The sequence below is a fragment of the Ovis aries genome, chromosome 7, assembly GCF_016772045.2.
Source record: "Ovis aries strain OAR_USU_Benz2616 breed Rambouillet chromosome 7, ARS-UI_Ramb_v3.0, whole genome shotgun sequence".
In the NCBI taxonomy this organism is placed as follows: domain Eukaryota; kingdom Metazoa; phylum Chordata; class Mammalia; order Artiodactyla; family Bovidae; genus Ovis; species Ovis aries.
The window spans coordinates 81,351,332-81,376,290 of NC_056060.1; the positions used below are offsets into that span (position 1 = coordinate 81,351,332).

At 45.5% G+C, this 24,959-nt stretch overlaps 1 protein-coding gene across 18 annotated transcripts in view; it reads left to right on the forward strand.

Moving 5' to 3' along the window:
* SIPA1L1 (signal induced proliferation associated 1 like 1) overlaps positions 1–19,681 on the forward strand; it is a 502,483-nt gene extending 482,802 nt beyond the window's left edge. For 14 of the 18 annotated variants that reach the window (XM_060418233.1, XM_060418234.1, XM_060418236.1 and 11 more), the window contains 7 exons: positions 2,307–2,546; positions 3,322–3,487; positions 8,389–8,635; positions 11,834–11,980; positions 13,286–13,400; positions 16,432–16,516; positions 17,671–19,681. In XM_060418233.1, the coding sequence (XP_060274216.1) occupies positions 2,307–2,546; positions 3,322–3,487; positions 8,389–8,635; positions 11,834–11,980; positions 13,286–13,400; positions 16,432–16,516; positions 17,671–17,814 (1,144 nt within the window). In that variant the 3' untranslated portion in view covers positions 17,815–19,681. Of the gene's footprint in view, positions 1–2,306; positions 2,547–3,321; positions 3,488–8,388; positions 8,636–11,833; positions 11,981–13,285; positions 13,401–16,431; positions 16,517–17,670 lie in introns of those variants that run through there. The other 4 variants (XM_042252713.1, XM_042252715.1, XM_060418239.1 and 1 more) reach the window with 3 other exon arrangements.
* The last annotated feature ends 5,278 nt before the right edge of the window (positions 19,682–24,959 follow it).

A 24,959-nucleotide genomic window follows, 5' to 3' on the forward strand; every position in this document is an offset into this window, starting at 1 on the left:
TGTGTACATGCACACACTTTATATATATATAAAATCTCTGGACCATTAGGGTTTTACTTTTTGTTGTATTTTGTCGTGCTTTTTGCTTAGTTTTTATCGTGAAGGTTTTTTATTTTAGAGTCATTTTTAATTTGCAGTCAAGTTGCAAAGAGAGTCCAAAGAATTCCCATGTACCCTTTGCCCATTTCCCTCTGTTCTCATTATCTTACATCCCTGTCATACATCTGTCACAGCTAAGGAGTCAGTGCCAATGCATTCTTATTAACTAAAGTCCGTGCTTTATTCAGAGCAGGACCATTCGGTTTTGACCAGTGTGAGTGCGGTTGAGGAATGCTTTGACACCACATCCTGTTAACTAAACCTTCAGTAACCAGCTCCACTGGAGTGGCTTGTCTTAGATCTCAGCCTAAGCCAGACAACTCAGCTGGGCTCAATAGAGATGAGCGTAGGTCCCATGAGACCACTAGGAAGGAGCTATGGAAATCCTGCAATCAGAGGCCCTCCAGGTCTGACATTTGGAGAAGGAAATGGCAACCCACTCCAGTACTCTTGTCTGGAGAATCCCATGGACGGAGGAGCCTGGTAGGCCACAGTCCATGGGGTCACGAAGAGTTGGACACGACTGAGCGACTTCACTTTCACTTTTCACTGTCATGCACTGGAGAAGGAAATGGCAACCCACTCCGGTATTCTTGCCTGGAGAATCCCAGGGACAGGGGAGCCTGGTGGCCTGCCATCTATGGGGTCGCACAGAGTCAGACACGACTGAAGCGATTTAGCAGCAGCAGCAGGTCTGACATCACCTTAAACTTTTCATCTCCAGTTTTGAAAATCCTGCCTGAGTTTTAGGACAATAAGCAGTCTTCTCCTTGAGTCCTTCAGAACTTGAATTTTGTAACTTCTAACCAAAGTTTTAAATACACCAATGATGAGCAGTTTTTCATTTTTAGTCATCATGCCTAATATTACATCCCTAGGATTTATTTATCTTATAACTAGAAGTTTGTACCTTTTGAACTTTTTAACCATTTCACCCACCACTCTCCAGCCTCTACCTTTGACACCTACTCTGTTTCTAGGAGTTTGGTTTTCTAATTTTTAGAGGAACCTCCATACTGGTTTCCCCAGTGTCTGCACCAGTTTACGTTGCTGCCAACAGCAATGCAAGGCACGAGGGCTCCCTTTTCTCCAGATCTTCACTCTCACTTATTTCTTAGCTGCTGATGATAGCCATTCTAACGGGTGAGTTCTCATTGCAGTTTAGGTTTGCATTTCCTTGGCGGCTAGTGACGCTAGTGAGCGTCTTTTCCTATGCCTGTCGGCCATCTGTATGTCTTCTTTGGAAAACTGTCTATTCAGATTTTCTTCCCATTTTTTAAAATTCAGATTGTTTGCTTTTTTTGTTCTTGAGTTGTATAAGTTCTCTATATTTTTTTGGATATTAACCCCTTATCAGATACATGGTTTGCAGATATTTTCTCCTGTTCAGTAGGTTGCCTTTTCACTCTGTGGGTGATTTCCTTTGCTGCCCAGAAGCCTTTTGGTTTGATGTAGTCCCTCTTGCTTAGTTTGGCTTTCATTGCCTTTGCTTTTTGTGTCAGATTCAAAACCTGTCAGGAAGCTTACTGCCCATGTTTTCTTCTAGGAGTTTTACTGTTTCAGGTCCTGCATTCTAGTCTTTAATCCATTGTGATTAAATCCATACATCATCCACTTGTGTGTGTGATGTAAGGTGGGGGTATGGTCTGATCTGATAAACAGCTTTTTAGAGAGTGTTACTACCAGGTGCCGGGGGGAAGGAGACCTCGGGATGCCCCTTTGGCCTTGGGCATGAGCATGTGGGGAGCTCTGTGTCTGGCTCAGTCTTCTCTCCACTCTCGAGCTCGGGCTTGGGGAATGTCACTGTGCCCCTGAGTTCTGAGGAAGGGAGGACAGGGAGCTCTTGATACTGCCAGGCCTTCTATCGCCAACTCCCCCGGCCGCCCACACACACACACTTCTCTGTACCACACTTCAGCGGTGCTGGTGTGCTTCAAAGTGTCCCTGACAGTCTTAACTATTTTTACCTTTCAACTGAAAGTGCAGAAGAAGCCCCCATCACCATGTTTTACTTTGACAGTGGACATTTAAAATGAAGCGAAAAGGCGAAGGCAGGCCAGCCAGCCCCATTAATATTTTATGAAATACTCATTGTTCTGTAACCAGCCGTAACCCCTGTCCTGGCCGACGCTTTTATGGCTGGCAGGCCGACCCCAGGAGGCCCACACACACCCGCGCCGTTTTGTCTCTGTCCTGCCTCTCCCCAGTACCATGAGCTCGCGACACTCCGCCAGCCCGGTGGTCTTCACCAGCGCCAGAAGTTCGCCGAAGGAAGAACTTCACCCGGCCGCCCCCTCGCAGCTCGCTCCTTCCTTCTCATCCTCTTCGTCCTCCTCCTCCGGTCCTCGGACTTTCTACCCCCGCCAGGGCGCTACCAGCAAGTACCTGATTGGATGGAAGAAACCCGAAGGAACCATAAACTCCGTGGGATTTATGGACACCAGAAAGTAAGGACTCTGCTGCTGCTCTTGCTGGTGTTTTGCTTTTTATATGACAGTGAACAGAAAAGCCTGGGGCAATTTCCTGCAAGAGAGGAGGCTGGGCTCAAGGCTGGGGAGAGGGTGGTTTGGTAGGGAAGTTATTTTTCTTCCCACGTGAAACGTGTCTTAAATTGTTTCTCTGCTACATTCCTTAAATAAGATGTATTGCAGAACCTTCAGATTTGAGAATCTCAAAGTCTCCTAGGAAAGTCTGTCTGAAGAACAAAGTTCAGAATAATTGCCCCTTGGGTGTTAAGACCACACTTGTCCCTTTGATGCTGTTAATCACAGCCTTCCCGTGTAATTCCTAACTGGCCCAGGAGGGACTATTAGAAAGTAAGTGACCACCTCTGAACATAAAGAACTTTTGACAAAATAGTACAGCAAAAAATAGAGCATTCAGTCAATGACATTGGTTTTATTTCTATAGAGATTGCATTTGGGATTCATACCCTGTGGTCTTTTTTATTAGTAAGTCTGTTGCTAATTTTGGCTTAGTGGAGTTTATAGTTTCCTGTGAAAGAGTGATTTATTCATCAGGCTTTTTATTTTGTATTTCAAACTGGTCTTGTTTCTCTTTACAAGCACTTATCCAAATAGATTCTTAATATAATTGAACAGAAGTAATTCTCCTTTTCTCTCTTCTAATAGCTCTCCATTGACTTACCTCTTTCAGACCCCATCACACCCTTGAGTCCACCTCATCAAATTAACTTCTCCCCTCTCTTCCCCTTCTTTCAAGGCGTCATCAGAGTGACGGCAATGAAATAGCCCACCCCAGGCTGCGTGCCTCCACCAGGGACCTCCGGGCATCCCCAAAGCCGGCCTCCAAGTCCACCATTGAGGAGGATCTCAAGAAGCTCATTGACCTGGAAAGCCCAACCCCTGACTCCCAGAAGAATTTTAAGGTACAGGGCAGGTCTTAGGGTGTACGGCAGTCAGGGAGAGGCTGGACAGGGCAGTTACATTCTCCAGGAAGTGGTGGTTCCCAGCTCCTCCTCATCGGACCCCCCCTTCCCACCATTACCCAACTGTCTCAATATTTAGTTCATGTCTTTTCCAAATGTCCTGTCCCTGCAGCCACATCTGTTGAGTCTGGGTTTATAGTAACCTGTCCCCACCCCCAAGGCTCCTTTTCTTCCACTGTATCCTGCTTACGATGCACAAGCTATACTTTCCTGACATCATCACTCAGACGACATTGCTTCTCGGAACTCTGCAAACACACCCGTGGCTCCATTGTCGGATGGAAAGTTTCCTGAAAGGGCTGTAGTGCCTTCTGTCCGAAGGGTCCTCCTCCTACAGTAGCCCCCAGGGTGTCTCCTGCCCTGCGCATGCCCACAGCACCTGCACTCTGGCCTCATGTCTGCCCCCTGCCCCTGGCCAGCAAACCTACCAGCCGTACGCTGCTCGCTGTTGAGTCCAGCAGACTGAGTCGGCACATTTACCTGCAGAACTTACCAGACTCTCTTCAGAAAGCCTTTTCTCCGCTCTCAGAATTCCAGACTAGAAATGCCTTCTAGAACCCAGCCTCCCTCCCCATCAAGTCCTGAACACTTGCTCAGAGTTTGTGGGTATGTCAGTGGCCAAACATTTGCATGACCACATGGATAGATTTTTTTTCTGCCCACCTCACCTTGGGTGGACCCTTCAAGCCCACCTCAGGCTCTGCTTTCTTGTGTCTAAAGTGTACCATCTCACTCCCAAATGAGCCAGCAGCTGGTGCTGGCTGAGCTGGGCCCAAACATATTATATTTCACACTTCGCATAAGGTGTTCCTGTCTGGAGTGTACTGGGTGGCCCCACGAGAAGAGAGTCCACTGCTCCAGAGGGTCATGGGTGCACACTTTGATGTTTTCTGTTCTCTGTGTTCTCAGTTAAATGATTTGTCATCTGTTTGAAGTGACTAAAAAGCTTAGTTTAAGAGGGCCTTTGAGAATTGATGCAAAGTGGAAGCTGACATATTTCCTTAACCACTTACCGTCCTCAGAGGGCGAGAGACGTGCCCAGCGTGATGAGCCATGTGGCCTGGTCTCATCCAGGCTTCCCCGTCACTATCCTAGTTTCTGTGCACACACGTTCCTCTTTGTGTGCTTGTGCCACACGTGTGTGTGCGTTCCTCCAGATAGGTCAGGTGTACATCTGAAACTGACAGGTCAACGTCTCCAGAGATGAAGTGTACTCCAAAGACCATTCTGGAGTTTTGCAGAGAAATCACTGAGTTATTAACATAAGCATTAACATCATAAATCATTTTAAAGACTTAACATTCTGGATTTCTATCATTTCTGTTTTATAAGCCAGCACTTGACAGTTCTGACTCATCACCCAGGGCACAAATGGTTTCCTTAGCAACCCCGCAAAAGATAGTACTTGAAACTTCTTTCTTTATCCATCAAAAACCAAAGAGGTGTATTAAAATTTTTAACTACCAGTTTCCAAATTATTTCAGATTTTTCCTGAGGTTAAAGGAAAATAAAATCTGCCCTGAAAGGAATCTTTCCTCCAATCCTTAGTTTTAACATTTTTAGAAAGGAGTAAGCTCAGAGCTTTCTTTCTTTTGATTTACTCCTGCAGTGAAAATAATTGAAAGCAAATGTCTGTCTTGCCCTTATTCCAGGTCTTGGCTTTTATTTCCAAAGTGAATTACTTTAACATTCCTATTTGAAACAGGAATGCATATGCTGTATGTGGTGACTATATTACCATGAGACCCTCTGCAAAGAAAGCGCTTCTGCTGCTTGAACTATTATGGGGAAAAGGCTGGGAGCAGGAGCTGGAAAAGTGCTGTTTTCTCTCTCGTGTCATCTTCTTTCATTTGGCTTCAGATGAGTTCAGCTAAGTAGCTCCTGAGACTCATCCGAGCGATGTGCCTCTTGAGGCCATCGCGCCCTTGAGAGGTCTCCCCGGCCACGCCTGGCTCAGGGCTCCAAGCCACTGCGTCAGGCTTCAGGGTACAAGGAGTAGCTTACTCTGGGCGGTGATCCTTGGAACCCACTCACGCCACATTGGCGAGGGCTACCTGTGAGCCACCATGAAGGTCAAATGACAGATTGTTCCCAGGCTCGTCTGCCAGCAGAGGGAGACGGCTGCTGCAGGACGTGGCCAGGCTCTGCTGGGCAGGCTGGAGCTGGGAGGTGGGTGGCTGCGAACCTCCAGGCAGCTGCTGTGAAACTCGTATCTCAAGGAAGACGGCAGAGCTGTAACGTTCTGAGAAACCTCATTGGCAGGCAGAGCTGGGATCACCGTATTCTCCCTGAGGGCTGAATGCACTCCGGCGAGTAAACAGAACAGTAGTGCAAACCAAGAGCCCTGCTCTCCAGCCAGCACTCTCAGATACAGACCAAAGGAAGAGGTGTCACGCGGGCGCCTAGTGTTTAGGAAGAGATGGTACTTGTTTATTGCAAGTGCAAGAGTGATCCATTTCACTGAGAGCCGGGGCACATGAAAAGAGTGAGGAGAGGGAGGAGATGGACCCTGATGCAAGAGGCTACCTCTCTAGGCCTGGCTCGATCAGACTTGGCCAGTGGTCCCCAAATGATTTTAAAGTTTAAGAATCCTTTTGTTTCCTACTAACAGTTACACACGGAAGCCCAGTACATAGAACTGAGACGGCAAAACTTCTCCAGTAGCAAGGGTGGGGTGTCTTGGGCTCCTGGGTCCCTCCTGAACACTTCGTTTCCCCAGGCAGTGATGCCAGGAGGAACCCTTAGGGCTTCTTGGGACAAAGTTGAAATCTCCCTTCTTAGATGCTCTCTATAATCCTTTCTGAGTCTGCCACCCCCTGCGCTGTGGTTCTTTCCTGGCAGCACAGGGAAGCACCACTCAGCGATATCAGTATGACCTCCCGGGAAGGCAGGGGGTGCCCTAGGGAACTGGGTAGGTGCACACACCTTTGAGGCTAGAATTAAAGGGGACTGAGGGCGGGAGCCATTGAACGTGCTTGGACCAGACTAGTCCTGCTATTTTTCAATAGAAAGCATCTAGGCAGATTGCTTCCTTCCCTCTCCTCCCTTTAGTGCAAGATGTTATAACTTAATAAATCATGCTGTCCAAAGGATCTCTTCAAGTAGCTGTTTACCTTGAAGTATATTAATATTTCTCAAAGAGGCTGAAATTAGAACTGATGAAAATTCTCTCCTCTATTTATCAGGGTGGGGATATTCACTGGAAAAGAAAATCCCTTGGCCAAACCCAAAGGTGCCAAAAAAGATGGAAAGCGGTTTTTTTTAATAGATCTGAGATCTGGGCTGGTAGGCAGGAGCTTTATGTGACAATTCTGGAACCTCGGGCAGGTAGAGCGAGATGGTCTGCTTCCTCTCTTAATTTACAGTTGGCAAGCCATTTAGCCTCTCTAACGCCCACTCTTCTGGGTGAAATGAGAAAAGAAATCATTTCCGCACCAAGTCCCTGCCCTCTTACAGACCCACATAGCATTTATCACAGCAGCTTAGTTTTCAAGGTAAGCACATATGTACTTTGGGTTTAACTCACCGTAAATTTTCAAAAGTGAACACAATTGGCTACACTTGGAGCTCATTTACAATGCATTTGATTAATAACCTTTTCATATGGATGTTGCAGCTATGCCTGCTGCATTGTGGACAGCTTTGACTTGATCAGCCCTTGGCTTGGTGGATGGAAGTGTGTTAGACCCCAGAGCCCATTGAATGAGTCTGAGCATCAGCTCTGTTCTCAGCCTCCTAGATGGAGCCGTTGCCATATCGTTCTGTCCCTTCAAAGCGGCATGGAAAGTTTCATGGTGGCTTCCTGCCAGCAGTGACTCAGCCCTCCTACTCACATCCTCACCTGTTCCCCACATTGTTCTCCTTGCCAAGGTGAACAGTCGACTAAGAGGAGCTGAATAAGGATAACTCCGTTAACAGACCACATACTCAGTTGGCTTGCAGGATGCTGGATATTTCAACATTGTTAACGTGCCTGTTTTTTCCTTCATGAATGGGTTTCTCAGAAGCTTACTGTTTGCACAAAAATCTGAAATAAAAATCGAATCTGGTCACAAAGGCAAAAGACGTTAACAAGAGATACAGCCATCCGGAGCTTTTGTCATTTTTATATAACTGTATATATACTTGTCTTTTATAAAGATAACTTCCCTATTTTTATTTCACCAATAGAAATCAATCTCAAAAAATAATCTCCCAAACTCATTTAAAATAATATTAGTCATTTGAGCTTTCAAGAGCCACCTATTATTTGAGTGACTGTATTGTGAAGATCAGAGGCTCTTGTTGCCTGGCAAACACGCATCACTTGACAAGCTTCTGAGGATACCTTCCGGCGTCATGGCTGTTTCCTTGGGGACCATGACATAATTTCAGAACACCACTGATGCATGCCGTTGTGATCAGTCCAGCATTGCTTGGAATCCTCAGAATAAGCCTGAGCACTTCCATGCCCCCATTTCATAGATGAGGAATTGGGTTTCGAGCAATAACATGATTTGGTCACTGACATGGGATTCAAATAAAACTGGTATTTGTCTGTTCTTAAAGTCTTGCTGTAAGCATGACACAGTAGTGATGAACCCACTGCATCCCATATCTGAATCTTGTACTGAGCACTCTTCGGCTGCAGCTGATGTGCTGGGCGGTGAGGCTGTCGACCAGGAACTGTGATTTTGCCCTTGGGGGTGTAGAGATGGGGGACCCTGAGGCCTCCTTTCTGGGCTCCAGGATTTGAAGGGTTCTGTCTTTGAGTGATCTTGTTAACCCACCCATCCCACACCTTGGGTCGTGGGTGTGTGACCCAGAAGGTTGATCTGTGCTGTCCTGACGCTGTTTTTCAGTTCCACGCGCTCTCCTCCCCTCAGTCTCCCTTTCCCACCACCCCTATGTCAAGGCGGGCCTTGCACAGAACGCTGTCCGACGAGAGTATCTACAGCGGCCAGAGAGAGCACTTTTTCACCTCGAGGGCTTCACTTCTGGACCAGGCCTTGCCCAACGACGTCCTCTTCAGTAGCACGTACCCTTCTCTCCCCACGTCTCTTCCTTTGCGGAGGCCTTCATACACCTTGGGAATGAAGTCCTTACACGGTAAGCCTGTCTTCAGCTGCAGCTAACAGCCCTGCTGATGATGACCCGTGTCCCCCAAAACACCTGCCACTCAGTTTGCTCAAGGATGGTAATTAGAGGAAGACCTGCTTGCTTGCTCAGATTATCTGGGCTCCCTACCCCGCCATTCAGCCTCTCACCTCGAATCCCAGCCACAGGGTACAGACCCTGAGCCTCACCAGACCACAAGACTCATCTTGGATTAGTTTCAGGTGTCCCACACAATGATCTGATATTTGTATACTGCAAAATGATCGCAAGATTAACGTCTGCCACCGTACATAGTTTAAAAGTGTTTTTAAACTAAAAGTGTTTAAAAGTTTTAAAAACTTAAGTTTTAACAATTTAAAAAGTTTTTTTTTCTTTCTTTCTGATGAAAACTTTTAAAATTTACTTTTGTAGTAGCTTTTAAATATGCAGTACAGTATTAGTAGTTGTCATCATGCTGTAGATTATATCCCCATGAATTCCTTATTTTATAACTGGAAAGCTGTACTTTTGAGTCCCTCCAGCAGTTTCTACTACCCCCATCCCTCCTCCTGGCAACCACCAACCTATTCTCTGTAACTATGAGCTCGCATTTTTTTAGATTCCACACATAACCACACATAAGTGAGACGGATCATACAGTATTTTTCTTTCTCTGACTTTTTTCATTGGCACAGTGCCCTCTGTGTTCATCTGTGTTATTGCAGATGACAAAATTTCATTTTTTAAGAAGTTTTTATTGGAGTATACTTGATTTACAACATTGTGTTAATTTCTGCTACATAGCAAAGTGATTCTGTCATATATATATTCTTAAATTCCATTATGGTTTATCACAGAATATTGAAAGTAGTTCCCATGGTGTACAGTAGGACCTTGTTTTGATCCATTCTATATGTAACAGTTTGCCCTGGAGCAGTATTTTAAATCTCCTGCCTTCCCAGTTTGCTTTCTCCCTGCACCCCTAACCCACGTCCATGACTGTTCCTCTTCATCTTGGTCCTGTTCCCCGCACAGTCCCCTTCTCCGGGGCCGACATCCCTCAAGGGTTACACCAGCCTCTCTCTCCTCCCTCTTTATAGGAGGTCCACCTATAGCGTGAACCTGGTTTCTCTTTGCTCTAAAAGGCCGCCCTCAATGCACCAAAATAAACACATGAACTGACCACGTTTCACCATCTGGACACGAGGAAGCGCCTCCTCGTGGGGACCTAAATAGTAACCTTATTTTCTCCCCTCCTCTCCCTGCACTCCATTCCTCGTACAGCTTCCTGCCTGCGTCAAATACTTCCTTCACTTCCCCACTTTTTTTTGTTTTAACCTTGTAGTGAAAAAAGCCCTCTGGAAAGCTTTTATCTGCATCTGTCATGCCACAGTAGGTCCGCCCTGTCCTCTAGAAGCTCACGTGCTGAGAGAGCAGCCTGGACCCTGCCTCCCACCCGTCCTTACTGTCCCGCGGAGGACGCCTGGAGTTGAAGGGCTGGCCCTGAGGAAGGGAAGGGGCAGCCCACCCTCCACAGCCCCTTCTATCACCTCTTGTTGCTTTCCCGACAGTTAGGCAGCAGCCTCAGTGATCCCATGCCCTAATCTGAGCGGTCCTTGGTGGGCTGCCATCCTTGACCTCATGGGTGTGACCACCACCGAGATGCATTTGGGGAATAGGAAACTTTTTTTTTTCCAAATGGAAATTTAGGACCCCGAGATAAAAAGCAGAAAGATTGTGTGTGACATAACAAAACTGTATTCCAAAGAAGCTGAAAAATGTGTGTGTGTGTATATATATATATATATATATAGAACCACTTTGCTGCACACCAGAAACACAACATTGTATATCAACTTTACTTCAATTTTTTTTTTTAGTTAAAAAATTATTCCAGCTTCTTACACTTGGTGGGAGCAAGTTTAAATAGAACTGAGCCTTTAATATCAGGCAGTATTTGTTGATTTCCATTTTCTCATAATTTTGGTAATTTTAAGCACATTAATAACTAGCAGCTGCACTGCAGAGCAGTCCTTTATGTAATTTGCAAGGGAAAGCAAGCACTAAATATACTCCGGTTTATAGACTATCATAATTGGCAAAACTTTTTAACTCCTTGTAAACAGTTACTTCCAGAGTCGCTTACAGATTTTAACTGAGAGCCTCGCTTTTGGCCCCGTGTCTGAGTGGGTTATAGTGTCATGGTCACGTTGTGAGGCGGCCCTTCCCACGGAGGCACCCGCTCTGACCTCACAGCTTCTGCCCCAATGAGAGCATCTGCATTTCCTGAGTCCTGTGCCCGTCTCTTCCACCTGTATGAACCTGAACAGTGGCAGTGTGCCCTCCACTGCACAGAGGGGCTCATTGCACTCATTCTGCCCATCCCCAGGCTAAGCAGAGACTGGGTGTTACTATAGGTTAATATTTGTGTTTTTAAAAATTGCCACCTTAGAAGGTGTTTGGGATGTTGGACTGCTGTAAATCGAAGACTGATGCCAAGAGTTGCTTAGCGTGTCCTTGGGAAAGAAAAGGATGCCAACACCAGTGAACCGACGTTAACGCCACTGAGCGACCCAGTGCCCGCTCTCACCTGCTCTTATTTGATCCTCACACTATCCTGGATACATCCAACTGCAGAAACCAGTGGACCATCCCTGGGACACAAGGCAGACACGAGCCAGGGAGATATCTGTCCCCAGCAGTCCCAGGGACGCAGAGAGTCTACATGGAGGGAGTCAGATCCTAGGTTCCAAGGCAGATAAAAATCAGCCTTACAGTCCCCTCAAACATGCATCACCAAGCCTCTGTGGTCTGGCTGCAAAATCCAGCTCTCTAATGAAGTAGGTCCCTTCACCCCAGCCTGAATCCCTGACTCTGAGAGGAAGTGAGGCACCGAAGCTGCCCTGGGTCTCTCTGTTAGACAAGCAGCTCCTGAAAAAGCAGACACATTACCTCAGTGCAGAACTAATTTTTCCCAGACCCACACCATTAGAAAATGGGACACTGGGAGGTTACAGAAAAAGGAATTAAGATTGGAGGAAGTCAGTTCCTAGTTCTGCCCAGCTTTAGAGTGACCGCTAATGGTCTGTTAGACTAGAAACTGATTCCAGGTAACAAATGACTTATCTGCTGTGGTCACAGAGAATGGGTAAAACTTTGAGTGGGTCTCCAGTGGGCCTGAAGCCTCTTATCCCTCATCCATCCCTGCAGGAGAGTTCTCGGCCTCGGATAGCTCCCTCACCGATGTCCAGGAGACCCGCAGGCCGCCCATGCCCGACCCTGGCCTGATGCCCCTGCCCGACGCTGCTGCGGACTTGGATTGGTCCAACCTGGTGGACGCCGCCAAGGCCTACGAGGGTGAGTCTGCAGACCGTCCCAGCTGGGCCACGTGCAGGTCGGGAGTAGTGTCAGTGCTCAGGACTCGCTGACAACACACGCATTTCAGCACAGCCAGAAAGCAGTTGAGCTAGCAGTTTTCAAACACTCAGGACCCACACTGTTGATTTTAACCAGGTGGAATCCAGGGTTTTCTTTAAGTGGGAATTCATAACACGGATGCCTCACCTCCGCATATCTGGGAAGGGCAGAGCTCAGCGGCATCCCAGCTGTCACTTAAAATAACACCTGTCCAGGGAGCATTTTTCATCACATCGTGAAGACATCATTGCTCAGTGCACAGTTGCATCTCTTAGGATGCTTGTCCCGGCCCCTCTGCCCTTCTCACTCATCTCTCAGGGGAGTGATGGCGTATATACTTTCCGCCTACATCAGCCCACTGGCAAGTGCTTGCGTTAAGCCAGTGGCCCTTTAAATGCAGACCCTTATTAGACATAGAAATAGAAAAAACTCAAAGTAATGCTGTCTGTGTGGACGTAACAGTTGTCATTGTTGTTAGTCTCTCAGTCATGTCCAACTCTTTGTGACCCCATGGACAGTATAGCCCACCAGGCACCTCCGTCCATGGAGTTTTTCCAGGCAAGAATACTGGAGTGGGTTGCCATGCCCTCCTCCAAGGGATCTTCCTGACCCAGGGATCAAACCCAGGTCTCTTGCATCTCCTGCGTTGGCAGGCAAGTTCCTTAGCACTTGGTTACCTGGGAAGCCCAGCGTAACAATCTCTAGGTCCATCCATGTTGCTGCAAAGAAGTTTTGGTTTTTTAATGAGAGATTCTTTTAAAACTTGATTTTGTTTCTTGGCTCAGGCTTAAAGTGAGTGTTTTTTGAAACAGAGGTGGTGTGAACCTAAGCTGAAGCCCACCAAGGTGGCCAGGAGTCTTTTTGGAAAACACACTTCAAGACGCTCAGTACTAGCTCTTTGATATATTTTTGTTGTCACCGAGTGGAAAGCATTGGTCTGCAAATTTGGCGCAAGGCCTGTTTCCAGGGAAACAATAGAATGCAACTGTTATAAGCAAGGGTAAAGCTAGAATAGAAATCAAGTCACAGCAACTATTTTTAAAAGAGAAATAATGTTACTATCCTCTTCCAGCTAAAACAGTAAAAAAAAAAAAAAAATTTCCTACAAGGGAAAAATAAAGTTTCCAATGCATTCTTGCCCCGTGATTAGGTTTGACTATGCGTGTCAGTCATTTCTTGACTTTTGATAGAGAGGGCCCAGGATGTGGGTCCGCAGTGCTGAATGGTTTCTCCTCTCCTTTCTAGTCCAGAGAGCCTCATTCTTTGCTGCTAGTGATGAAAACCATCGGCCTCTGAGTGCTGCATCCAACAGTGACCAGCTTGAGGATCAGGCCCTTGTCCAGATGAAGTCATACAGCAGGTTAGTCACCCGGTGGTGAGGGTACCTCTCTACACCATGTATCACCTCCGCTAGTGACAGAACAGGTGTGGGGAAGGGGCGATGGAGGTCACGCCGATTACCTGAGTGAAGCTCATCACTGCAGTGCCAGATGGTTCACTTTTTAGTTAGAATGCTTTGTAGCCAAGTAATCTAAACACCCTTAAACTGTTCTCGATGACTTAAAGTCATCATTATGAATATTCATTATTTAATGCCATAATACAGTTATGCCCTCAGGGTTTATTAAGGAAGAGAAATCGTTTGTGCTAAATATCCTTGGGCTCCTATGCGTTTAGTCTGAGTCTGTCCATTTTGAAGCTGTCAGTAGGTCATGCTTGTAAATGAGCCTGCATCTTAGCGACTCCCAACATTCTGCTTTAGACCTACACAAGAAGTGGGTCACCAGGATCAGTAAGATTTATGTAAAATAAGTAAGAAAAGCCATAGCTGAATTAAGAATATGGACTCTGGCTTCTCCTAACTGTGTAGAGGCTGACGTTTCACTTCCCCGTCAGTTTGCAAATGGTGAGGCTGTTGGATAAATGTGTGATGTTTCTATATATAAAAGCATCCCAACAGTCATAGTAAGTCCTCCTTGATGCAGGATGATTTCATCAGTTTGAAATCTCTTAAAACCTTTTGAGGATGAGTAAGAATCCAGGTGTGGGCTTCCCAGGTGGCTCAGTGGTAAAGAATTCGTCTGACAAGCAGGAGACATGGGTTCTCTCCCTGGGTTGGGAAGATCCCGTGGAGAAAGAAATGGCAACCCACTCCAGTATTCTTGCTTGGGAAATCCCAGGGACAGAGGACCCTGGTGGGCTACAGTTCATGGAGTCACAAAGAGTCAGACACGACAGAGGAACTAAACAACAACAAGAATCCAGGTATCTATAAAAACTCGGTCAGAAACAACCAGTAACAGGAAGAGTGAGGTTGGCATAGATTGCACAGATATACTGGGGACTTGTGCCTGAAGACTTGTTAAGCAAGTGTGTAAGAAAACCCTCTTCACAGAGAAAGTGTCAGAGTAATGGGTTTTCTGTTGTGAGTGTGACAGGCAGATGCTTCACTTATCCTATCATTGGGACAGTTAGGGAGGTAAAATGGTGGTTAGTTTGGCTGTTGGGAACTTTTTAGAAAAATGTGCCGAGTCCAGAGGAGAGCCCTAAATGCCCCTTCTTAGGGTGAAGAGAAGTCTGAGTGAGCAAAGCCTTCTCGTGAGAAAGGATTATTAAACAGTCCTTAAAGCTTTGTAGGATCTGTAGAAGCCTAAGATGAGGGTGATTACTGGGTCTTTGTTCAGTGTGGCTGAGCAAATGCAAATCAAGTTACGTGTTTTTAAAGATGATCAGTACAGTCACAGAACTTATCTTTGCAAACCTTCAGAAGTCAAGATAGGCTACTGAGAGTTACTGACAACCTGCTGTGGCTGCATCAGCCCTCCCAAAAGGCGGGAGGAGAGTGGACTCCGTGGCTTGTGAAGAACAGTCATGCCCCAGCGTCAGTGTTTCCTGTTCAGAACCACTCTTATTCTGTCCCATCTATGGCCTTCAGCGCATCCAGACCGGCCTGTGAGGTTGTGGATTTCAGCTGACCACTTCCCTTTTAAAATCCACTCACGGTCAGGTTTCAGTTGGTCATCCTGCCTTAAAAGTTGAGAGGTCATTATCATTCCATTTCATTTACAGCCTTGTGACATCCATGCCGGGCCTGCGGATCTAGAATAAGCAGAAGACGTGGACACAATTTATTTTAGTTCAGGGAATTCCAACTTGAACTTTTGATTTTTAAAGTAAATTTACTTTAAATAAGCTGTGTCCTTGTCTTCTGCTAATCTAGACCTACAGCAGGTGCATGGTGGCATGCAATGTTTTTGGTGTTAAAAAAAACGTACCTCTTGTTTCATGATGCCAAGTGTTCGTTCAGTCACCACCTCTTACCACCTTGACCTCTGGAAAGAGGCAGTTGCCTCTTGTCTCCATGGGAGCCTTCAGATTCTTGGTTTGTGGGAGGCTGAGGTGGTGTCTTTGGCTAGAATTCACCCAGAAACTTTTGGAGGCTTGTGAAGAAGAGTTGATAGGTCTCCCGGCCCTTGCCCAGCTATGTGGTCTATCCAGCCAGTTACACGTTTCTTTTCCTCTAGCCGCCTCTCCTTTTGGTGATGACTGGCTTAGAAGCATTTTTAGCACCAAAATGAAATGGGAGAAAGTCGTGAGCCTTAGAGTTTGCTGATAATAATAGTGAAGAGTTTAAGACACTAGTAATAAAGAATTCGCCTCCCAGTGCAGGGGACCCAGGTTCAATCCCTGGGTGGGGAAAATCCCCTGGAGGAGAGAATGGCAACCCACGCCAGAATTCTTGCCTGGGAAAATCCTGTGGACAGAGGAGCCTGGCAGGCTATAGTCCGTGGGGTTGGAAAGAGTCGACGCCGCTGAGCAGTTGAGCATGCGTGCACGTGACAAACTTCTGAAAGATGTAGCCTTATGTTTTAAATATTTAAAGACAGTTAGTCTTAAGAGATGGACGCAATCACATAGCTGCCACTGGGTTGAGTGGCCACAGGCTTTACCTACCTGGGTTGCCCCAAGATAGGGCCTGTACTGAACTTGCACCACCCAACAGGTACACACAGAGGAGTCACTCTCTTCTTAAAGCCACTAAGGAGGTTCATTTCACTGTTTGACAGTTGTATCTGCCAGAATGCCCCCCTTGTGCTGCCAAAGAGACCATTTTCATGTATTGTCCTGTATTCTTTTTGTCACAAAGATGCAGACTCTTTAAGGAAGCTATCGACTGGCTGTAGTTCACGCTTGTATTACCTTTTGTTAAAACTGCCATTTCCCTTTTTTAAAAATGAAAATGTACATTGTGTCACCATACTGAGTAATTTGAGATTGAAAACCATTTTATAAATACAGCCAACTCCTTTTAAAAAAAAAGAAAAGCACCACCAAACAAACCCAGCCATGGAGAACTCCTGCCTACATGGTCTTTTATCTCTTGTTCCCAGCAGTAAAGATTCCTCTCCCACTCTGGCTTCTAAAGTGGACCAGCTGGAAGGTATGCTGAAGATGCTTCGAGAAGATCTGAAGAAGGTAAACATATTCTCCAAGCAGGTTATCCTGTCCACGCAAGCTGCCCTGAACTGAGAGAGCCCTTTGTCAACAGTTTCAGTGGAATAAGTTGTGGGCGTTCTCCTTGCTTCCTCAATACACTCGTTTTAGGGGTCTGCTTGGAGCTTGGTTCCCACTGACACGCATAGTGCAAGAAGGCTTTCCTTGTCATGTGTATACAGAAAAAGCCTTCCCTTTTTTTTGTAAAATGCCTTTAAACCTCAGCCAGCCCCCTCTGGACCCTATCCCAATCTCCTCACCCCTAATCCACAGCCCAGATGCACACCTACATCCTCAGTGTTATTCAGGCTCTTGCACCAAAAGAGCCAGTTGCTGTTAGGTTCTTGAGTAACATTATTAAGACAGCAGCCCCTAGATCACCTAGAATGTAAGACAGCCCTTATAACTTAACAGACATTAAACTATGCGTTCATGTATTTGCATTCTCTGGAAGTCCTATTCCCTGGGTGAGGACATCGTAACATATTCTTGACCAGAGATGCGTATCTTTTAAAGTGATACAGTTACCATCACTGTATACAAGTTATGATTGTCATTATCATTCACATTTTGCTCTGTTAGGTTTTTGTTCCAACCTTGTGTATATTATAAATGCAAGTTTATTTCCATAAAATTTTCAAAAATGATGCACTGTGAAATTGAGTGCGGAAGAATTTTTCAGTGAATTTTATGCCGATAACTTTCTCTCATTGTCCTAGCGACATATATACTAGCGTCTCAGAAGATAGTAGTTCTTCAAAATATAGTTCTGATTCAGACAATGTGACTATTAGACCAGCAAAAAGACGAAAAACCTTAGTGATTGATTCTGATATGGAACATGAAAATGAAACTCACGGTGCTGGGGAAGACTTTACAGGTGTATCAGGTGTAACTATTGAATGTAATAACCTGCAGAATGTCAGTGAAATAATTTTGGGCCAGCCAAAATAAAAATTGCCAGCCATAGGTTTTAGTTCCTGCAGAAATCCACCAGTCAATAATGAAGACCTAACGCCAGGCCCTGTGTCACCTGTTTCGTGGCGTGAAGGGTGCACACAGATCCACAGCCACGCATAGCAGCTGGGCAGAGTGGGACCACCCTCTTAGTTCTCTTGCTCTGCTCACCCTCCCAGGAAAAAGAAGACAAAGCTCACCTTCAGGCGGAGGTTCAGCACTTGCGAGAGGACAACCTGAGGCTTCAGGAGGAGTCCCAGAATGCCTCCGACAAGCTGAAGAAGTTCACGGAGTGGGTCTTCAACACCATCGACATGAGCTAGGCCGGAAGAGGCGGCCGCGGGGCTGCCTTCCCCTTAGTCCCGCCGTTGGAGGCATCCTCTGAGCTCCCGCCCCAGCTTCCGACTTTGCCCCCTTTCGAGGAGTGCACAACCTGACGATTGCAGGCCAACAATCATTATCTGCCTTTTGTAGAAAAGAAAATGAAAATGGTAAATAAAAATTTTAAAAAAGTAAAATAAAGGTTTAACTGCTAAAATGTGAATGTCTTTATTTTTTTGCACAATGTCTATCTGTTATGTATTTAAAAAGAAGCTGGGCCTAGGACCCTCCCTGCCCCCTGACACTGGCCCATCTGCCTCTATTTCCATCAGCTCTTTCTTATCTATTTCAGGTAACCCAAGCTTTCCTTTGTTATCCTGACAAATGTCATTGTTCCTAGGAAAATAAAGTTTTTTAAAACTGCTTATTTGGGGATGGGGATTTCCTTACCTTTGTTCCTAAAAATGCCTGGGGAGGGAGGTGCTTTCAGAAAATGCCTGCCTCCCTCAGATGGCTTGTGCATGAGCTAGTGATGTCTGTCCCTGTCTTACAGAGATCAGCAGGATTGGGGTTACTTAACAAATCAGTGAACCAGAGAGAGGCAGAGATGGAGCCTGCAGGCCACGCCCCTTTTCCATCTTGCATTATGACATCACTGCTTCCTCCTACCTTTCCCTGGGATAATGGTCCCAGGCACTGTGTGCTCCTCTGAGCTGGAACCCTTTGTTTGGCTTAAGTGAGTCCCTCTGTATTGGAATCAGCCTTTCTGTCGCTTCCTGGGTCCAAACAGTAATTGGTTTCAGAATTCCTCCAAACTGAAAAAATCTTAAGATTTGTATGCATTTTGGTCAAAAGGATATTTTCTGTTTGAGATTTTTAAAGTTATTAATGTGGCAAAATTGTATTTTTAGCTCATTCAAAATGATCTTACTGATGAATTAGTAAATCCTTCTCTCCAAAGCAAGGCTTTACCAGTATTTGTAACTAGGAAAAAAATGAATGTTGAATTGTGAGCTTTAATCCTTACTTGTTAGGAGCAATGACTGTGGTGATGGAATGGCCTTTTGAGACCTGCATGTCCTGTGTACAATTTCTGGCCAGCATTTCCTGCATCCTTGTGTGGCCAGCTGCAGGATTCTGCTGCAGAAGTGATTGATGCGCTGCTTTTCTTGTCTAGTGATGCAGCTGCTTTGGGCCCCTGGCTGTTGTTCCAAGGCTCTTGGTCCTGCACAGAACAGACACTGGGTCACTAGTGTTGAGAGGCCCCGGGGGAGTCCCTGGTGGCCTTGTTTCTTGCCTTCACAGTTGTCACCAAATAGTCACCTGCGCCCTTCAGTGGTGACTCTGGTCTAAGGGAATGTTCAGTAATCCAGCGGTATCTGCTTGGAAGTTCCCTGCCCCGAATAATCTCCACCTATTCCTCTCTCCATCCCTGAAAAAACATGGAGTGGAGTTTCCCTCTTCTCCCCCAACCCGCATCACCAGACTTTTATGCTACAATTTCATTCATAATTGTTACTTCTTCGGGGGATTTTTTTTCTTTCTGGTGGCATTTCTCTCATGGAAATAGGAAGATTTCGGAGTGCTTTGTAAAGATCTCAATTGTCTGTCTCTTTCTCTCTTAGACTTGTATGAAGGAGATTGTACATTGCCTGATATCTCTTTGTAAATGAGAAATAGCACTAACATCCAAGCATTCTGAAGTCTTGCTTATCCTTCTGAATTTAGTTTTTATTTTGTCTTACATTTTGTTTGGGGACTTGGGGCAAGCTATTTATTAGAGTTTTGCAACAGAGTTCTTGTTTGAAGCCTTTAAAGACTACTTGTAAAATTCAAATAATAAAATTCATTTTAAACGCTCTTTTAAAACGTTTTGGTATTATTGCTTGAGGCATTCTTATTTGAAAGACCACCCAGTGCATCTCACTGACCCTCCTTGTATCCTTATTTTTCCATCACACTCCATATCACCCAAGATGATTCTTGAAAGTTTATCCCTTTTAGAATTTTAAGAATTTTTTTTTTACTCTCTATTCACATATCCATAGAGAATTCCTGATTTGCCTTTTCTGCTTATGATTTAATATTTGCAGAGCACTTTATAATTAGTTCCCTCTTCACTATCCATATGTGGAATTTCCATACCAACATTGTCATTCCCTAAGACCAACACATTTTTGGACTCGTCTCCTGCATCTCCCAGCTCTCAATGTTAGATGTTATATGCTCAGGGAATACAAATGCCTGTTAATATTAGACTGTGCAAAATATAATTAGGAAAGTTAATCTACTGAAAAAATCATAATGCATTCCAAAGCCAAATGGAACCAAATTTTTAAAATCTGCCACGCCACTGTTCCTCTCCAGTGGTGCAGCTAATTGACAGCAGACCGTTTCTTCCTTTTATTTGGTTCGACAGTTCTACAAATTCTAGAATTATAAGACAGGCCAAGGCTGGATGCCACAGGATACTCTAATTAGCAAGTAAAAAAGTAGGGTTTTTTTTTTTAGTTTTGTTTTACCTGGTTAAGAAGGTTTACACATTGTTTCTGAAGGGCTTGGGTGTGGGTTGCCAGTTTCTGGGAGAAAGCGCCACTAACCTGCATTGATGGAGGATCTTCTGAGCTGACCGGAGGAGCCAGTTGGTTGTGCTCTTAAATCTGCCGCAGGTGGTAAACAGATTGGGTTGGGTTGTATCACTAACTCTGTAGATGGAGATATAAATGGTAACACAAGAGCAAAAGAAATAGGCCCAGCAAGCCTAAGCCGTTTGCCTGTAGTTGACAGTGCCAATGACCTGGACAGATGACCGTCGCACAGCAGACACATGTAACCCCCTGGCGCCATCTCCCCAGAGTGCACAAAACGGAGACTAAAGTGCATGGTGGCCCACTTTGGTCAGAAATGTGCTTAAACAGTAAAGACGTGGGCATTGTTAAAGATGAGCTGTGTTATTTTAAAAGAATAATCGCACTATTATTGGATACCTTTTCCCTGTATGAATTATGCCACTACTGAGCGGTCCATAAGGAATCAACATACTCTGATAAAGACATTTGACTTGGACTCAAATCCTATCTGGGCTTCCCTGATGGCTCAGCATTAACGAATCCCCTGCAATACCGGAGATGCAGGAGACATGGGTTCAATCCCTAGGCCAGGAAGATCCCCTGGAGGAGGAAATGGCAACCAACTCCAGTGCTCTTGCCTGGAAAGTCACATGGACAGAGGAGCCTGGCATGCTATCGTCCAAAGAAAGGGTTGCAGAGTCAGACACAACTGAGCACGCACGCAGACCCCATCCATTATGTAGTAGCTGTGTCTTTAGGTAAATTACCTAATAGCTTTGAGTTCGGTTTCCTATCTGGTAAAATTACTATTTTACCTCGTATTATTTTAAGGATTAAGTGGGGTCATGTGTGTAAAGCCAGTGGCTGGCAAATTCAAGGCACTCAATAAACGTCTTTCACTGTCCTCCAGCGCCAATATGTTCAGGCTTTTATATTGTTTTTCTGAGAGAGAGTCCTGACATGGTAATTGGAGAAGGATGGATGAGCCAGAATGAGTTCATCCACTCTGTTTAATGTTGGTCAGGTGCTTTTAATCCTTTGCCATGCATTTTAGAACAGTGACTCTCAAGCTTGCATCACCATCACCTGGAGGGCTGTGTAAAACATGGGTCACCAGGTTGCATGCCCAGGATCTGTGATTGAGCAGGTCTGGAGTGAGAACTTAGTATTTTTTGTAACTTCCAAGTGATGACTTAGAAGCAGGGTTTTTGAGGAATAGTATTAACAAGAGGATATTCATGCCTATTAGTAATTAAAACAAATAGATGCTACAGTGAAAGGCTCTTAACTCATTACTAACCAGCGATGTATTAATGTCTTTTGTTACCCAAATGTTGTTGACTGGAGACATTGCAGTATTCACTTACATAACAAATTGCCAACCACAGGCATTAGTTTTTTGCAAAAATCCCCCGGTTAATAATATGTTAACCATGTCCAGACACCTGAGTATTATTTTGACAGGTTGGCTGACACCAGTTGCAAGAGGAAACAAGTTAGAGATTTTAGGCAAAATAAAGAACTTTTTTTTTTGTACTAAAAAATAACTTAGAGCCTCTTTTGCATGAAACTTGCTGCCATTTGACTATTTTAAATTCATATGTTAGCTGAACATGACTGGAATGTCCTGACCACCATGAATAATAAGAGACCACTTACCAGGTCAGCAAGGAATGACCTTGGTGATCTTGAGGAGATCAGAGAGCTTGAACTTGGGAGCCAGCAGGAGAACCTTCAGTCAAGGGCACAGTATATTTCCGCACAGGCTTATGAAGACTGGGAGACTCAGTCCCAGGCTGGGAGCGTTGAATCCCAGTCACGAACTTCCAGATTCAGCCCAGCCTGCTTACCCCAATCTCCAAAAACCTATCAAACCTAAAAGTTACTAGACCAGCAAATTTCCCGACTGCCCTCATACCTGCTCCAAACTTCAGGAATCTTTACCTAAACCCTCTGCTGCATGACAACCCGTTTTCTGCACCTGTGTCCAGAGAGAAGGAAAGGGTTGCTCTTTTCTCTGGGTGCTTTAGGTAGACTGCAGCTCAAAGGCTTGAAGACACTGGCTGCCTTTTCGGAGATCATCATAGCTGTGGTTTTCTTTGCTGCTTGTCCCCTCACTGCCCTCCTTCCCTCTCATCTCCCTCGTCTCCCCAGTGGAGGGAGTTTCCCAGTGTCACGCTCCTTTGTTTCCTTGTCAGATTAGCCCTTCTGGTCCTCCATCCTTAAAAATCCAACATCTCCCCTTTCATGCCTTAGGACATCTGATCCATCATACCTGGGACCCAAAACAGCTTTCACCTTCCCTGCCTCTCATAATGCCTCTCATCAATCTCCTTCTCCATGCTTGCCTTTGGTCCTGTGAACATGCATGTCTCAAATGTCCTCCCGTCACTTCCTCTAAATGAGCACACCTCACTATGCCCCTTAAAGACCTGCTCTGCCAGAACAGCCCCACCTTCAGATACGTGCCGTTCATTTTATCCTCCAAGTTGTCTCAGGACCCATGGATCTCCCAGGCAAAATCCCCAAAGCTTTGGGTATCTCACTCTGTATCGTTGAGTGCACTCCCTAACAGGGCTCATCTCATGTTCTAGGGATGCAGGCATCCCTCCTTAACCAAAGTGCTCTGTTCTTCTAAAGGGGCCGATCTCCCTACACATTAGAACACCCCTGAATCTCTAATGAGGCTAGTGGTAAAGAACTTGCCTGTGAACACAAGAGATACAGGAGACACAATTTCGATCTCTGGGTCCGAAAGATCCCCTGAGAAGGGTATGGCAACCCACTCCAGTATTCTTGCCTGGAAAATCCTATGGATAGAGGAGCCTGGTGGGTTACGGTTCATAGCATCTCAAAGAGTCAGACACAAATGAAGCAACTTAGCAGGCATGCAGGACTCTCTAATGAACCCACCCAACAGCACCTCTCCTATGCATTTCTATAACTCAGCATGTAGGAAAAGAATCACAAAATGGCTATCCATCAATCAAATCCAGCTCCCTAGGCAAAAGTATAAATGTCTGGGAGGGTGTGGGTTCTCTCAGCACTGACACCTCCACTCCCTACTGCCCTCATACCCCCAACTCACTGCACACATTTATGTAACTAGACGGTGAGTAGGTGGACATCTGAGTGTGTGCCTCCAGATTGCTCATGCCAAACCGAAGGGAGTCATTTCCTTCACCACGCCTAGCCCCCACCACTGCACACAGGCACTCCCACACTGCTACCCTCACCTATTCTGTGTTCCTGGGAATCTAAGCTTTGAGAAAACAAATGTAAGAAAGGAGTTTTACTCAAGTCCTAACAGCAAGCTGCTGCTACTGCTGCTAAGTCACTTCAGTTGTGTCCGACTCTGTGCAACCCCATAGACGGCAGCCCACCAGGCTCCTATGTCCCTGGGATTCTCCAGGCAAGAATTCTGGAGTGAGTTGATGTTTCCTTCTCCAATGCATGCATGCAGGCTAAGTCGCTTCAGTCGTGTCCGACTCTGTGTGACCCTATAGATAGCAGCCCTCCAGGCTCCTCTGTCCACAGGATTCTCCAGACAAGAATACTGCAGTGGGTTGCTATTTCCTTCTCCCAATAGCAAGCTAGGGGTAGCTTATTAATAAAGTTGCCTGGAGGCAGTTCTTCGGTCCCTTGTCACAGTGAAGAGTGGGAATGGATTTGTAACTGACCTAGTAATTTTTCTGAGGAGCTTAGGGGTATTTGAACAAGTTACTTCTCGTAAGCCGCTTAAGCATTGCTCCACAATCTTAAGACAATGAATATGCTTAGCAAACTCTTCTGTTGCAGTTGGTACAAAGGTAAATTCAGACCTGTGTAGGCACAGATAAAATTAATGCGTGCATCTGACTTTTTTGACCCCACGAACTGTAGCCCTTCAGGCTCCTCTATGCATGGGATTTCCCAGGCAAGAATACTGGAGTGGGTTGCCATGCCTTCCTCCAGGGGATCTTCCTGACCCAAGGATCAAACCCGCATCTCCTGTGCCTCCTGCATTGGCAGGTAGATTCTTTACCACTGAGACACCTGGGCATATCAAATTAATGAGGATATGCCTAATAGAACATGTGCTGTAAATGCAGTCTAGCTTAATATTAAAGATTCAGTTGGAGTAAGAACAGTGAATTTCATATACAGGCACTGGGAACAAACAATTGTACCCCAAAAGAGAAAAAATCCGGTGGAGGATAGAGGGGTTTGGGGATATAGAACTACTGATCATTATCTTTAAATACTTGACACTGGTGTGAAGGAGAAACCAGCTTTGATCCCTGTGGTACTAGATGGGGAGAAAATGGACCGGTGGATGCAAGTTACAGGAAAAAGATTATGTCTCCAAGTTAGTTGATCAATGGTGATTAAGTGGTTTCCTGGGCTTGAAGCCAAGAATTAAGTGAGGCCAGGAACCACTTTGCAAAGATGCCATCTCATCACCTTTTCTAGTGGATTCTGCTCTCTTTAAATAAACTTGGAGCCATGAGTTATAGACTCAAGGTGGAAAGGGATCTTCAAAGTTACATTTCTACCTCCCTTCCCACTAGTCAATCTCTTCTTCATCACCCAACCAC